At 44.8% G+C, this 16,972-nt stretch overlaps 1 protein-coding gene across 3 annotated transcripts in view; it reads left to right on the forward strand.

Annotated features, from left to right (window-relative positions):
* MGLL (monoglyceride lipase) overlaps nucleotides 1–16,972 on the forward strand; it is a 114,793-nt gene that overhangs the window by 52,994 nt on the left and 44,827 nt on the right. For 2 of the 3 annotated variants that reach the window (XM_026857379.1, XM_026857378.1), the window contains exon 3: nucleotides 729–867. In XM_026857379.1, the coding sequence (XP_026713180.1) occupies nucleotides 729–867 (139 nt within the window). Of the gene's footprint in view, nucleotides 1–6; nucleotides 168–728; nucleotides 868–16,972 lie in introns of those variants that run through there. The other variant, XM_026857380.1, reaches the window with a different exon arrangement.

Consider the following 16,972-nt stretch of genomic DNA (forward strand, 5'->3'; position numbering starts at 1 on the left):
GCCCGGGGGGGACCCGCCGGGCCCCCGCCGGGGACCGTGGGGGCTGCGGGGTTGGCGGAGTGTGAATGCATCTCCGCAGCGGGATGCCAAAAGCCTTCTCTGCTTGCGTTTGACTTGCGATGCCGGCTCCTCACTAGAATGCAAACCCTTGCACAGGATGAAAACAGGTTTGTTGCAAATTCTCCTGGAAATGTTTCGTTCCCCGCCGCCGCCACCCTCCTGGCTGAGATGTCAGGGAAGATCGTAATGCTGGCACGGTGGCAGATACCTCTGCTGCGTCCCCTCTGCTGCGCTTTGGAGATGTTAAGGCAGAGATAAATCTTTTATGCAGCTGTCTGTAGCTGTTGCTGCACAATCTGCACTTGATTGCAGCTAAAATATTCTTTTTAGGATCCGTTTCACAAAATGATGCAAAATAAACACAGATGGGAGAAGCGGGGGAGAGAAAGCTGTAATGAACTAGTGATGGTGGCTTGATCTTCCCTCCTTCCCCCCCTCCAGTGCCCTCACACAAAACGTGAGCCTTTTCTGAACACAAAATGCTACATTTCTGTTTTAAAGATTTGGGGGGCTTTTTGGCTGACGCTTTGGAGGGAGACCTCCCATCAGTGGTGCTCACTTGCCTCACTGGCTGACTCTCTTCAATGTCTGTGGCTACCAAGCCCATCAGCCTCTCGCTTGCCTTCACCTGTTTTAAAGTACGTCTCATTTCTTCCAACACCTTGCAGGTCATTCCTCCAGAATGCCAGAGGAAAGTTCGCCAAAGCGGAGTCCTCAGAACATCCCATACAAGGACCTGCCCCACATCGTCAATGCTGATGGGCAGTATCTCTTCTGCAGGTATTGGAAGCCAGCAGCAACTCCCAGGTGAGCACTTTCAAGCAAATGTCCTTTTTTTACTATCAGTAAATAAGACCCTATTAGTGTAATTATTATTTATAGCTTGACTGGTGTTACAGGTCTGTGTGCGTGGAGCTTTACAGAGCCACTCAGAGAGATTCTCTCACCGGAGAGAGCAAAGACTGTTCTCCAAACCTTTCCTCGCTCCAGCCAGCCTTACAGATAGGGAGTTGCTGTCGTGTCACGCGCGGCTACCGCGTGGCGCGTGCAGGTGCCTGATGCCTGTCGGCAACAAACAACTATCCTCAGACTAATAGCACAGGCAGCCGGGGAGGGACGGGCCGCGGGTTAGGGATGTCTGCTCTTGCTGATTTTCTCAGTGTCAACAAATTAAACATCAGCATCTGACTTCAGTTTCAACAGTAGCAGATGGAATCTCAGGGCAACAGGCAGGATATGGTTTGACTGCGTTGCTTTTTGACTGTTCGGGGGTTTTAAATTATTTATAGTTAGTAAATGATTAAGAGAGCTTTCACTGGCAACTGTGATTTCAAAACTGACCTCGGTAATAAACACAGACAAGGAACCAGAGAGGAAAATTTCTCTAATGTTTTTGTCATAATTTAAATAATCCCTTTTCTGTAATAGCTTTCTGTGCTGATTATGATCTGCTATAGAAAGCTGTTTCTGTTCCTCCCATAGTTATGATCTTTCTTCTTCCTCCCAGTAGCTGCTGTCTTGGAATGTGTTTATGCTACTGCTAGTTACAAAGGTAGCTACTTCTTAAAAATTTGGATATTGTTTTATTGTTTTCTTTTTTTGCAAGCCAACAGGAAAAGCTATGTTGATTTTATGCAGCTAGAAAACAGTCACAGGAAAAAAGTTGTTGAAGCTGTAGTGGGGAGTTAAACTTTTTCCTTGACCCCCCCAACAGGTTAGACATCATCCTGGGTCCAAATCAGCCTGCAGCTGTGCTGAGGGATGGGTGCGGGTCCAAGTGAGCTGGCCTTGGGGTTTATACCTGCCAAGCTGAGGGGCAGTGGCAATAACATGGAGCTGGGAGGTGGGCAAGCACCCAAGTACACTGCCCGTGGAGGGAGGACAGCGCAGCCACCCCACTGTATCTCCGTTGTGCTGGTTGGGCTCCAGGACGTGGGTCTTGGTTTGAGATCACCTGGTCCACAGAGTGCTTTATAGTTACGTATACGCACTGCCTTTCAGAAACAAGGAGGGAAGTTTTTGGCACTGATGCTTTACATAGTCTTTGTGCCAACCTGAAGATTTCCTCTACAGAAGAAAAAAAATGCTATCAAAACAAGCTTCTGCTGTGGAACCAGGCTGTCTTGTATTATAATGCTAATTAATCATTAACTGCCCACAACTGTCTTCACCCAGTTGTGGAATTGCTTTCTTTTTTTCATGTTTAATTTCTTAGCAAATTAGTAGTGAACGGATGGGTCTTTGATCCGGAAATGAAAGAGTGGTAAAGAGCTGAGAGTTAAAACTTGGTGTCTAAGTCCTCTGGGTATTTAATTTTTTTTAGGGTTCTGTGCACCAAGCAGTTAACTGAGTGAGCTTGCCCTAGTTTGTGACAACAAAAGTGGATGAGGATCAATGTTGCTCATTTACAAGTGGTTCCTAAGTGTGTGTGTGTGCGGGTGTGTGTTTGCATTTACCTGTTTGTGTGTAAGGAGGGGGTGTACTGTTTATTATTAGCTCTTTTTGCATTGTTATCTATGAGAGAGATGCTAAGCGAGTGAATAACAAGTTAGTGCCTGGATCCTACAGTCAAGGATGCTCTTGAAGTGCTTTGATAGGCAGACCAAAAATACATTTTTTTTTCCCCCTCTCACTTTTCGTAAGTAGCTCAGCTTTTTCTGCTTCATATGTAGAAGCTCAGCAACTTTCATCTAATTTTAAATGTTCAGCAAAAGTGATCTATATATATATGTATAGGGAGAGAAAGAGAGACACCTCAGGGGACTTTTGCAGGCCTGTCACAGTTTATTCTGTTTCAGATACTGAAGGCAGTTCTTTCAATCTTCTAACTCAATTGTTGATTCAGGTTCAAATCTTAACGCTAATGAATGATGCTATAGCTGTCAAACGGTGGGATCTTTCATTGATCCATTATGCATCTAATCCCAGCTAGGGCCACAGAAATACCTCTTCACTGCAGATGCCCAAAGGTTATCACCGACTTGCCTTCTATTAGAACAGAAATTATCATCCTTGATCCCTGCCCCGGGAAGGGGAAGAAACTGAGATTTCTGCCAAAGGAAAAATTAAAACGTGGCCCTAGCCCGGGGTGGGAGAGCAAACAATGGCTAGGCAGTCTGTGAGAGTGGGGCCGGCCGACACGCATCGCCCCTCGGAGTTGGTGCTTCTCTTTTATCTCCTCACACAGACCCACAAAGGTGGATAAAGGCTGTGGCAGACTAATGTGCTGTAGCATATTTTAAAACAAACAAACAAACAAAACCAAAACAACAAAACACAATATGCCAGGAAGGTGGGGAAAATTTGTGAGGCTCTTTGGCTTCGTGCTCACAAATACCCGGGCTCTGATCCTGTGTGGTGTTGATCTGACTGATCAGCCCAAACTGGTGCACATATGGAAGCTTTGTTGTAAGTGCCACCAAGGCCAAGGTTGTGCTGCGAGTGAAAGGCACCTATTGTGAGTTCCTCAGCAGGGTCCGCTTTGTTTCGAAGGGGGATTTAGGTGATTACTTCACAGGAAGCTGACACACAAAGGCACTCAGATGTCATAATGATTAGATGGGGTAGATAGAGTAGGTAGTAATGGGACTAAAGCAGGAGGGGGACAGTGTTTTCCACTTGTTTTTTGGGTGGGAAGTCACTCCCGACAGCAGAGCTGGGGACTGGGTGTCTTCATCTGTTGCTGCAACGAAGGAGGGACTTCCCCAGCCAGCAGCCCTGCAAGCTGCCCAACTTGTTGGGCCAGTTTCATCTTAAAACATAATTAAGTGGTCTTGCTGAATGCAGCAGGGAAGAGAAAGCAGTATGTTCTGGTGTCGTTTTCACGGATCGTGCCAACAGCAGGATTTGTGGAGCTTAAAAACAGGTGACTCTTTGGCACTGAGTGCTCATAGTGAATGCAGGGCTTAAGATCTGGGCAAGGCAGGGCATTTTCAGGACCATGTAATGTTGTTTGGAGGAAGTAAATCGTTGGTACCAAACCAAATTGATCTCATGCCTATAGCATGTCCCAGTAGCCAAGAAAATCCTACTTAAGGGGAAAACGGTCTTTGTATAAACAAAACCAGCTCCATGCAAGGCTAAAACCGCTGCCACCACCCTGAGTGGTCTGAGTCAAAATATGAGGTAATAGGAGTGAGGAATTAAGAAACCATGCTCCGTTCCCAGCCCTCAGACAAAGCTGCTAAGAATAGAGGTGGGATGAGGAAGGGGAAGGAAAGTTGGGAGGAGAAGTCAAGACATTTCCTCTGAGGCCCCTGAAGGGCCTGGAGAAGTTCAGAGATGACCTTCTTTTCCTCTCTGTTCTATATCCCTGTAGCCTCTTCTGGATGCCTCAGCTGTTCCTGTCACTGCTTAGATAAACACAAACGTTTTGTTCTGGGACACTCTCAGCCCCTCTCCTTGACCTCAAATAAACCCTGTAAGATTTATCGACCCAGAGTAGGTTTTTCAAAGGTGCTAATAGCCTGCAGCCACCAGTGGCTTCAGACAAAGTGATGCTCCACTCTCCTCCTGCAGATCAGCCACTCTGGGTTGGAGACCTGGAGCTCGAGACACTTGTAGTTTGAGGATGCTTTTGAAAATGTGGCTTCCAGACATCGTTGTGTCTGAGCTTCCTCATCTGTCAAACAGAAGTCATTCTCTGTCTGTTAGCATTATGCTTGTGTTCTCGAGGTGCACATAGATGATTGCCAGGAGCTGAAGCAGTCTGCCTGAGGAGGCTGCCTGAAGCCGAGACGTGTGTGGGTCACACGTGTTCCTGGTACATTTTTAATGTAAATGGGTTTAATGTAATGCTAAAATGGGTTGGCTCAACTTCAGATGTCGTGGCCATGGTTTAAGTGAACGGAGTTGCAATTGTCTGAGTAAACAGTGTCTTTGTAGGAGTTCTTCCAGTTCTACACCTGACAAGTGTGATTAAAAATACAAAATTAAACAAACAAAAAGCACCCGCTTTTCTATTTACTTTGTCCATTTGTTTTACTCTTTGAAAAATGCCTGTCGTTCATTCTGACGTGTTAGCAATTAATGTTAGCCAAGCCAATAAGGAGCAAATATATTTCTCTCTTCCCCAAGGATTTTGCAGAAGCGCCTGTGGTGCAGAAATACAAACTGCCTTTATATTTGAACTGGCCCTTAAATTGTGAATATTGCTTGCTGATTTTGGCACCTCATTACCAGCATTTCCATGGCTTTTCCAGAAGAACAGCACAGCTCCCAGCATGAGCAGATGACAAAGCTGAATTTGACTTTCAGACCCTTCCAAAATGAGCAAATAAATAAATAAACAAACCAAAGGGAATCAAGTCACTACTTATGATGTCTTCCGTTATACTGTGTGGTGTTTATCTCTAGGAATACTTAAAGGAATTTCTAATTCAGTGTCACTCTTGAAGAACACTTGTTTGTACTAATGAGGTCCACTTCAAACTAACGCACAGGGGCCATGTTTGTGTGGTGCAAAGTGCCTGATGTGAGCACAGTTTGTCGGAGGATGAATTCAGCTCCCTCTGCCTGTCTGATCACATCGTACGTGGCGCAGAGGGGAAATAACAATTATCATTGTTGAGTCAACATTCTAGGCTTCGCTTGCTGGATTGCTGTTGCAGTCCAAAGCCTCCCTTCTGTTCATCAGCCATGGATGTGTTCCTTCGGTGCCTGTGTTCACTTTGCTCCATGTCACTGTCTTACTGTGAATGGGAGCAACCTTTTCTGATTTCTGATGCATTTCCAGAGGATGTGCAGGTTAGCAAACCAGCTTCACGTAAGGGACTCCTGACAGACAGGCGAGTAGCTTTGGTTCTTGCTGTAGATATTTCCAACAGGCTTTTTTAGTAGGTTAATGTTTTTCAGTCCCTACAGGAATGTTCAACAGAAGCAAATCTGCTTTTTATAACTGCAGAACCCAAGGAAAGGGGCAAATGACCAAGGGAATAGCAATTGTAATTAACGTGTCCCTTTTGATTGCCCTGTTAGGATCAGCTTCTGAGCACAAGTGTACGACGTTGTGACATTGGTGTGTGGGAACAAGGTGACTTTAGGAGCTCCCTGTTGTGAATCTCAAAGCAGTAAAATTTCATCCTGGCCCTGAGATAGCAGCACAGGAGGCAGTCAATGTTGGTTCTCGGTGTGCGCCCTGATGAAATCCTGGAAGCGGTGCTGTCCAACCCTGAATATCAGAGGTAGAGGTAGAAATAGGAGAAGGGAAGAAAAATGGTTTTGAGATTGTGTTGAAAAGCTCAGTTTCTGCTCATGATTCTGCCAGAGGGTGAAGGCTAAGCAAACCTTGCTTCTCCCATGCAAATAGTTAATTTGTTTTTAATGGGATTACAGCTGTGGTGGCCAGTACTGGCTTTGTACTGTGACCCTGTGGGTCCCCTAGCTGGTGACTCAGCAGTTAGAGCCCTGCCTGTCCCTCCAAGTCTCTTCATCCTGAGCAGACCCTGCACTGGCTCTCCTCTCAGACTCTGACGCATAAGTTTTCTTCAGCTCATCAAACTGGGAGCACTCTAAACCGGTTATTTGTTGACAGTGATGCAATAGTTGAAGCAGATATACTCATCAACCTTCCCAGGGTTCCAGATGCAAGAGCACTTTACTTCACTAGCACAAGAAATGTGTAGGTTTAGACAAAATAATAAAACCAGCTGCACACAGTTCCTTGCCTTAATTTCTTCAGCATTCTTGAACATCCCCTGGGAGCATACAGCGGCTCTTCTAGATCACCATGAATACATCTACAACAAGAGTTGGCTGGTATAGTTGTACTGGCTAGAAGAGGGTATTTTTTCTAGATGCCTGTTGCAGAGGAGTTGACCTGTGTTTCCTTGCAAGTTCCCTTCAAGCTGCTCTGGCTTCGTGCTTTTCAGAGCAAGGATAAACATCAGATCTCTTTGTTCTTCTAGGGAAATCGCATTGTTCCAAGAGCTGTCCCTGCAGACACATTTGGCTGAGCTGCCTTCCCTAGGTTCAGGCGTGCCACTGTCCTGAAGTGCTTCCATTTGAATGGAAGCCATCAGTGTTTTAAGCCTCCTATTGTCCCTTATCCAAGAGATGTGACACAACCCTGATAGCAAATGACTGATTGTCCTAAGTAGCCAAGGAGATAGTGTTGCCTCCTGCTCATGAGATTTCATAAGACGTGCTTATGCAGATCACTTACCTCATCACACCCCAGTTATATCCTTAACTATACCCATAAATCCCTGCCTGTACTCTACCAGTACAGACATCCTGATGCTGTATCAGTATGGTTTAGTATTCTGTAGGAAGGAAATTAGCAGCACCAGGGTAGGTAAAGTCTTTCAACATTAAAACCATATCTCTCCTAGGGTTTCTTCTTGTAGACCGATAAAATTTTGCTTATGTTAACTGGAATAGAAATAGTGATACAGTCCCAAATACCAACCTTGGGCTAGTCCCAGCCATAAACATCTTCTAAAGCAACCAGAGGTGGAGGAGTCACTGGGTGGTGGTGTCAGGAAGGCTCTCAAAGCTGCCCAGCCTCACTGTCCAGACAGCAGTACTGAGGTGTGGCCTTGGGGCCAGGCAGGGAATGGCCAGTGGAAGCCGTCCTGGTGGCCAGAGCACTCCGGTCAGACTTGCCTGCCTCAGGCACGCTCCCACGGGCTGCCCACATCGGCTGAGGGCAGGAGAGGGGATGGGTCTTGAAGTGTACTCTACCTGGGGATGAGTTTGTTTCCCCTAGACAGATGCAGTATATTTGCATCCAAAGGAATTCGTTATTTTTGCAGTAGCAACCATGTACCATTTTCAGTGTCCCAGGACCCTGAGTAACACCAAACTTGATGAGTACTTCCACGGGGACGAAAGAGACTCTCCTGCGTGACAGACACTTGCTCTCCAGCCAGGAGCTGTCTTCGTTTGGCAGGCGCTCACTTGATGATGGGAGCCTCTGAATCCTCCCATACTAAGTGATGGCAAAGGCAGCTTGCTAGACCTAGAAAATTTAGTGTCAGAAAACAGAATAAAGAAGTCAATGAGGAGCAGAGAACAGACAAAACACATGGTCAAGACAGTCATTAGGCAGTGACACCATGATCAGTGATGTACAGAATCAGACCCTCAATTTCTCTGCGCTTTTGCTTCCTCAGTTAAAATTGGGTGTAATCATCCAGGCAAGTGATATAAATTGGGTCTGGAGTCCCTAGATTAAAGTTGCAAGAGAAAGTAAGCTGTTCCTTGAAGTTTTGGTGGGTGAAGAGTGCTTGATGGTTGAAGAGAGCTTTTTAAATAAATCTGCCAAGTGATGTATTAGTTGCTCTTTGCTACTCAGCTACAAGTAAATTGTCTCAGCAGCAATCCATTAAAAGAAAGAAAAGGGGAGGGGAAAAAAAGGAAACAAAATATTGACAACTGGGCTAAATCCAGACATTAAGTGGTAATAGTGTAGTAATCATTTGCTTCAGTATTATGTATAGATGGGTGAGGAGAAGATGTGCAAACTACTATAGATTTGGTAGGCAAGAAAGATTACTGATCTTTTTCAGCCATCTTTCTGACCCGTGATAGAAAGGACTTGCTCTGTATGTTTTCTTTCTTCCTTGATCAAGCTTGAAGCTTGCAGAACGAGGGAATAAAACTTAAATCTTTGGGCTTTTTTTTAGAACAGAAAGTTGTTTTAATTTGCTGTAGGTGTCAGCAGGTTAGCTAGTTCACCAGCTGGCAAGATGAGCTTATTTTTATAGTTTTTCAGCATATTTTTTACTTTCAGTTTTCAAAACTATCTCAGTGAAGTTTCAAATTCAGCTGTCAAATTCCAGAAATCTGCAGTGGCTTAATTTGCTGGGCTAAAGGCATGAGGAGTGATGAGGGAGCAGTAAGTAATTAAATTGTTGCCGAGATAACATCCAGCTGACTTAATGGTTAAGCTTTTTCTTCATTTTTTCAATTCTGTGTGAGAGCTAGTCTACAGTATTTGGAGTATTAAAAACTGTATTCCGAGCAGCATTCATAACCTCAGTTTATTAAAAGGAGGTTCAAGTGATCAGCGTTCAGGCAGCCTCCGGCCCTCCGCAAATGATTTCAGCAAGGAGCACCAAGCATCTCAACCCAGGCTGTCCTGAAAAGGCACAGATCATCTCTCTGACATTATTAGCTGCCCACCAGTTTATTAGGACAGAAAGCTTTTTAAAAATTGACTTTTTCTTTCCAGGTTCACTGTGGCCCCGTGCATATAGCACAGGGCTGGAGCTCAGGGAACCTACGGTGGCATTTGGGCTTTGCCTCAGGCTCTGTGTCCATCCTTGCCTCCGGCATGCTCTGCTGCCATGGGTGAGGCTTTTTACCTCTTGTGCTTCAGTTTCGGTGGCAGCGGGACGAAGGGTGATGCTTGTTTGGGACAGGGTAGTGGATCAGAGGACCTCTCGAGGTCCCGTTCATCTCTGCAGTATGTGACTCTACAACAAGCGTAGCTGCACCCTTTGTAAAGCATTTTGGGTTTTGTGAATGAGGAGTGTTGTACAAAAGCCAGCTGTTGTTATTATTTATGCTGTTCATTTACTGGTCACATTTCTAGGAGCTGGGAAATGGGAGAAAAATCAATCAGCAGTTTCACTTTGTTTGTATTTAATGTCACTTCCAGTGTTTGGGGAATGTTGGTTTGTTAAACACTACTCCTTCCTCTAAAACCCCTAGTCTTACACAGCCAGTGGAAACACTGTCTTGTGTTTACACACAGGTGTACATTTCTCTTTTGAAGCATCATGTAAGGGTTCTGACCATCAGAGGTTTGCTTCCTGCTGTGCGTGTTTTCTGTGGCGTTAGGAGAGAGGGTCAGATCCCCCAGCACTGCTGCACACAGCAACAAGGCTTTTGACATCTTGCTGAGCCCAGAGCATTTCTGAGGTGCCCCAGCTCCAGGTCCCTCCAGCTCTGCAGGCGGTTACCAAAGCCCTGCTGCCCCACGCTCAGGCAGCAGGGAGGGCACGGGCACGGCGGCTCCAGTGCCCCGAGCCCCGTCCCTGTCTCACAGCTCCAGAGCCGTGTCCCACGGGCACAGGCAGTGCTTCACCCCTCATCCAGCAGCTCTGCGTTGCCTCGGAGGTGCCAGGAGGCCCCGATGGTGTGCTGTAGTCCCCAGTGGTGTGCTCTAGCCCCCGACGGTGTGCTGTAGCCAGAGAGCTGATGAAGCTCTTCCCGTCCCCGTTGCAGGCTGTGACAGATGCACCCCTCACATGTGATCCAACAAATGGTGCCTTCTAAGTTGGCAGAAGAGAAACTCAGAAGGCAAGACAAAACATCTTCCCTGCTGCTAGCTCAGACATCAGCTCTCTTTCTTTGCTGGCAGTCGAGGAGTCGGACCTGGCCTGGCAGTGGTGGGGTTAATAACTGTGGTATTGAAAGTATTTGTTCTTGATATTGCTGAGGCTTTTTTAAAATGGTCAGAAATATGTGGTACTTCTCAGTTTCTGGTGAAGTGCTCCACATAAAACACAGCGTTCCTGCAGCAGAATAACAGCTTGTGGTTTAAATAAATGTTGTTATTTCTGCTCTGCTGTAGGTGTACATGTATGTTTTGGTTCAGTGACTGCCAGATACTGTAAATGAGTATTGATTTCCTTTTCTATTTTAAGCTTTTCTGCAGAAAAGGCATCCCACATGCCTTTAGCTCTCTTCGCCTGTTCCTAAAGTGATTGCAGCCAAGGATTTATCTAACTAAATAGTCTTTTATTGTTACCACTCATCCTTATTTTAGTGGTTGCACCCCAAGTTGGTCAGGTCAGGTCCCCATTCACCTTTTGGAGTTTAAAGCTATCACAACTAGTCCTTTTTGAGAGCAAATTAACAAGACAGTGGTTTAAAACTCATGGCAAGTAGTTCCTCACTTACATTACCGTGGCAGCCCTCACTGCTCTAAGTGAAGCTGCCTTGCTGTTAGAAATGGAAGGACGTTTTAGGTAGCGAGCCCACTGTAGCTGAAGTCTTTGGATAGCCAGGTTAGCTCAGTATGGCCAAGAAATAGCACAGACCTGGATTTGGCAACCGTAGCCTGAAGCCTTTACCCATTTGTTAACTTTTAAGACATCTGTAGGTAAACCATTGCACCTCATCCGAGGTTCAACTTTGCTTTGTTTCAAAACATGAGTAAACATTTCAGCCTTTAAAGCACATATTGCAGCGATCATTGTCTTAGCAGGATTCCTGTGTCTCACATTTAGCCACTTGGATTCAACTTTCTCTCCTACCTCAGGTCTACAGCAAACATGGAATAGTAAATTAATTGGAACATGCTCAAAGCCTTGGCAAATGCTTTGCCTGTGACATTACTGATTTCCCAGAGGAATAGCTGCTGATATTGATTTTGACAGAGCCTGTAAAGCCTCTTGCTGCAGAGATTCCTCTCATAGCTGGGCAGGGCTGAAGTGCAGCTCTGGGATGTGCTGAGATGGAATTATTCATTGGAAATTAATGTGCTTAATCTCAGAGTATGTTAAAATATATGTAAGTGCTTTATGATTAAGAAATCAATCCTTGAGTTTCTGCCTCTGTTCATGGGATAATGACACCCTGGCTTTTGGAAAATCACGCAGAAAAAGATTGGGTATTTAGGGACTTGCGTTATCTGTGACATCTGAACTTTTTATGAATTTGTCAGTTTGTTAAAGATAACCAATTAAGATCTCTGCCAACACAGAGTCCTGCAGACAAAATTCAATCAGAAAGGTAAAAGTGAGGATGGGTAATTGACTCAGTGCAGGAAGTAATCAGGAGTTCCCCATTAGGGGTGGAATTGCCTGGTTACAAACTGCGCTGTCTGCTCTAAGTATTTCAGGGAATTGAAGTTATATGTTTTGCTTTAAACCATTGCCACACAACTGGGAATTGCACAGTCAGTGTTTTATTAAAAAGTAATAATATCATACTATCTTGAGTTCACAGAACAGGTAAAGTGTCATCCGCTTTCTTGCTCCTACTTATTCACAGCTCACCTCCAAGCTAGCAGAGGTTTGCCCACCTAAGCCCAAAACGCCTGATCAAAGGACTTCAGTTGTGCAGCTTTTATTGCAAGGAATGGCCTGGAAATGTCTGACCCCCCTGTGCCAGATGTGCGCTCTTCAGCTTCTTCCCTGCACAGGTGCTAGGGTGATGGGCTGAATTCTTCCTTTAATCACTTTTTCAATATTGCTTGTTATGAGCTGTCCGTACCGTCCACTCCTTGAAATAACAGCTTGAGACTGGAGGTGATTAGAGCCATGGCTAGAGTCTAAAACATCGACAATCCCATTTTTAAGAACCACTGATTTTGTGGAGAGACTGACCATGAAAATCCCTGGTGAGCTCAGGTTCAGGCCACTAGTGATGTCCAGCTCCTGCATGAAAAATACCCTGTGAAAAAAGTGAAGTCAGAAGAAGTCTGCAGCCTTGTTTTAGAGACCTTTAGGAAACACTGCTTAACATTTAGATGTAGTGTCCTCTGCACCACTTTGTGATTTGTCTCAATCTATAAGCACTTCTTAGCAAACATCTGAAAATAACCGAGCAAGGAAACGTATTGCTATGGGCTTAAAAGTCACCAAGTCCTGGTGTGGACCTAACCGGAGGGATGGCCTTACTAAGTAATTTCCATCATTTGAAACCTGCAGAGGCTCAACTAGAACGCTTCACCTCGATACAGGGCTTCTGCTGCCTAATTCCTTCTCCTGTCCTATGCAGAAAGGTGAGATTAAATGGTCAAAAAGGGGCCAGGATGCCATGCAGGGAGCATTCCTGCATGGCTGGAGCCAATCCCTTAGCGGAGCACACCTTGTTCCTTTCGAGGAGGCCTGCCTGGTCTTTTCGGGTTGAGCTGGGTTTGTTAGGTGACAGAGCAGCAGTGAGTAGTGACTTGTTGGTGGAACAGGCTCCAGTGTTCTGAATATGCTGAGACTGCAAGTGAACCCAGCAAGAAGGAACTGGTTTTGCACAGCTACTTTGAAACAGAGACATACTTTTATATAAAAACAGGTCTTTCTTCAGTGAGCAGGTTTAGTCCTGAACTAGCGAGTAGTGCTGAGTTTAAGTGATAGTGATGTGCAGAAGAAAGCTTCTGGCCCTTTAATTGCTGCTTTCTGAAGCTTTGAAAGGACCTTCCGTCTAATTACACAAGCCTTTCTTTTTTCAAGGCTTTGGCTCACCAGGCAGTGCCTGCATTTTGATTTCAAGAAGAATCTGCTACAGGAGTGGCTGAACGATAATTTTTGTCCCTTTGGAAATCGTTAGAGGTTCAGTGCAAGTCTGTGAAAGGGAAGGGGGAGGTTTGCAAAAACCGTTCTTGCTCTTACTCTCCATGCGTTGGTTCTCCATTGAGAATCGTGGTCCTGCAGCCATCTTCCATCTGCAGTAGCTTTGCTTCCAAGTGAAAATGAATTTTTAATAAAATTAACAAGGATCTTATTTTTCCTGATTTACAGGGTGTTCTGTGCTCTGTGCCAGAAACTCTTGTGCTTCTTTGAATATTCTTCCTCCACACCTTATCTAAAAATTTCGGGTGTGATTTCAGATCAGCTTGAATTTTGCAGCTGATGTCTTCTATTTAAATAATGCTTTGCACAGTTTTCTTAGAAAGACACTGACTGCTCTGTGCATTCATCCTCGTGGCTCCCCTTGTGAGATGACCTCCATTTTATCTCTCTTGCAGCCCTTGTACCAAGTAAAGGCTGAAGCAGAGAAAAGTGCAGAACCGGGATGTTCAATTCCCATTCCTGCCGGGCAGGTCAGGGGGCAGCTCTGCCTGGGCTGCCCCCAGGTCATCCCTTCCTCAGCCCTCTGCCTGTGGCAGTGCCCACACCTCGCCTCTTTGGAAACAGAGTCGTAATTCTTCTTTCAAGGATATTCCCATGCTCCATGGAAGGGAAGCACAGCGCCCGGCCCTGAGCTGCCCGTGTCTTCAGAGCACTCGTCTGCCCTGCAGAGTCAGAGCAGCAGGTCTGGCAGGCAGTTCTGCCGAGGAAAATTCCATCTCTGATATCAAAGTGGAGGAGTGTCTGCCTGAGGCAGTCCCCCTAACCCTAGAATCCCTTCTCCTCGGTCAAGGGGTGGGAAGATCCGTCCCATGAGTTTTAAGCTACACACCACATATTTCCCCTCTGATCTCAGCCTTGTTTCCCCTAAAATATTACTTCAAAGCTTCCTTGAAACAAAATACAGCTGGTCTCAACTGTTAACTTTACAGAGGTTTGTCCAGAGCTATGCACTTTCATGGTTCCAGTAACTCCCTCCCTCCCACTCCCACCTGAAGGTTCCTTCATCTCTTTCCCTGTGTTAGACCACTGGTGAGTTATTCTTGGTGAGGGCTTGCTTTCAAAGAGCTACAATAAATCAGCATAAGCTGTTTCTTCACGTTGTTTTGCACTGGCTCTAGCTAGAACTTGCTGAACCCTTTTTTTTTTTTTTTTTTAATGTATCTATACTACCCAGTTCCGTCTCTGCCCCATTGATTTACGGTGTCTACACTTTCTGGTGGTGTTGAGTAACTTACCCATGTTACCCCTCCTGGAGGTCACGGCAGTTCTCAGCTGCCCTCTTAACTCTGTGCTGTTGGAGGACTGTGATTTTGAGATGAATGATGAGACAGGCTTACAGACACGTTGCAGGAGAGGTGCTCATGGAAGCGAGCGCAGGTTTTAAGACTGTGTCCTAAGTGGCTCTGATGGTAGACTCTGCTTAATCCAAGAGCAACCCCTTTGGACAGGCTTGCATGGGAACGTCCAAGCCTGAGTAAATGGGGAAAGACAGTAAGAAGCAGTTTGCTGGAGAGGTTTATTTGTTTAATTGCCAGTTCAGGATCAGGAATTAATCTACTGATTCTACTAGACTAGACCAAACCCCATCAAACACAAATGTGCAGAATCCTAAATCCCTACAAGCTCGATAAAATCAAGCAGAAATTTTGTCGTGTGAGCATAGTGCACGGTCCCTCGACACACTCTGTGGTGCTTAAAGGTTTTTCAAGGTTAAACTGTTGCATTATTGATCTACTTACCTCAGTCCATCTGGAAGAGAATTCCTCCAGATGTGGAGCTCTGCGAGAGATCCATGCTGATGCTATATGGTGTGTGATACTGAGAGAAGGTCAAGAGAGCCTCGACTCCAGGCTGTTGCCATTCTGAGTTGCTTTTTCTCCTGAGTTGAGAAAAATAGCTATAGAACTGTTAGTTTGACATAACGTTGTTCAGCTTCAATGACAGCTGAAAAAAAGAGGTAGCTACCCAGATTATGGACATACATGGCAAAGCTAAGGGCCAATAGAGAAGCTAAGAATGCTTTTCTAAAAAAAAACTGAGCAAGAAAGCAAGCAGAGCTCTTGGCTGTAATACCTCTTTGAAGCATGGTTTGGAATTCAGAGCAAAGTCATTGCCTCTTGCACCTTCAGAGGGACATAACTCTGCATGTTTCCTAGAGACGAAGGGCAGCATGAAGGGACACACCTGACTCCACCATAAATATTCCTGTCTACCCAGAGTCACCAGGCTGAACTCTTGGCCAACTGCTTAGGTCACGAGCATGCACAGCATGACAGAAATTGCCATAACTATTTGTAATCCCATGGCCTGAGTTCTGTCAGGATTGCTTCAGGACACAAATCACCTCAAGAAAAAAAAAAAAAAGTGCAAAAGCTGCCTCGAAAAGCAGATACAGAGAGATACCTCTTCCAAACTTCAGATCTTACACCCAAAGCAAGAGCCCTCCAGAGAAAAGGTCACCAATAGTGAACAAAACTGTTCATTCTTCATTGTGTGTTCTTGGAAATGATTAGCTGGGAAATTTTAAAAAAAAAGGAAAAAAAGAAAAAAAAAAAAAAAAAAAAAAAAAGGTCTTTAACCAAATACCAAGGGTAGAAAATTGAAATTACAGTTAAAACTCAACAAAGTTACAAGCTGCTTAATGCATAATCTTATTATGTGAAAGATAACTAATCTTCATAATCAGCCAGGACCACTAACCCAGCTGACGCCACAGCGCATACCTTTAATCGATTTTCTGTTATAAGATACTTTGGTAGCAAAATATACATACATGACATTACATTTTTAACAAGTAAAATGGTCTGTGAGCAGCTGTCCAGTTGCTTGTCAAAAAATGCCACCAGTGAAATGTTTTTGATAAATAAAGGTTAATTGTTTACTGTGGTTCTAAGACTCAGACTGATGCCAGCTGCAAAGGGACTGATAAATACCTCAAACAACACAGCAAAGTGTAATACTTCATTTCAGTGAGCCAGTCATTTTTCTGGCAGCCTAACTCAGAGCTTTCCCATCAGTTAATTTTTAAAAATTACCTTAGGAATTTAGTGTCAAGTATTGAAAACTGCTCAAGTCAGATGTTCTTTGTTAGAGCTGATCTGGTTCTGGTAACGACATTCATAATACCAAATGAAAAGTATAGTTGCCTGACATGGAATAGCATGGCATTAGCTTAAGTTGCAAGGGCTGGATTCAGGAAATCATTTCTGTGTGTGATTAAATCAGTCCGTACTCAGGACAGAATTTATAAAGCATTTTTTAATTTTCATCTTGTACTTTGTAAGTCCTGCTGACTTTCATGAGTTGAAGAAAGTTTCCTGAGGTTAAGCAAGTACTTAAATATTGTTCTGAAGAGGGATACTTTTGAACGGGGTGAAAGAGATTGCATTTTTCATATCTGCAGTCATAGGAAGCTTGTCTTCAGTTCTTTGGTCTAGTCCCAGTGTTTTGGGTTGTTTTCTGACAATAAAAGAGCATGAATGGAGTCCCACAGAAGTGTCCCTGTCCCCAGAGGACTCAAGGACTCAAGATGTTAAAAATCATACCATCCACTCACAGCCGTCCTTGCCTCGTTCAGTTTCAACATGATTTGTGTTGAAAATAAAGCAAGAACATGGGTCTTATGCCCAGCGGGACCCACGTCCCGAGCTGTGTTTCTGGCCTGCCAG

Source organism: Athene cunicularia, assembly GCF_003259725.1.
Source record: "Athene cunicularia isolate RWA chromosome 12 unlocalized genomic scaffold, athCun1 chr12_part1, whole genome shotgun sequence".
Taxonomy (NCBI): domain Eukaryota; kingdom Metazoa; phylum Chordata; class Aves; order Strigiformes; family Strigidae; genus Athene; species Athene cunicularia.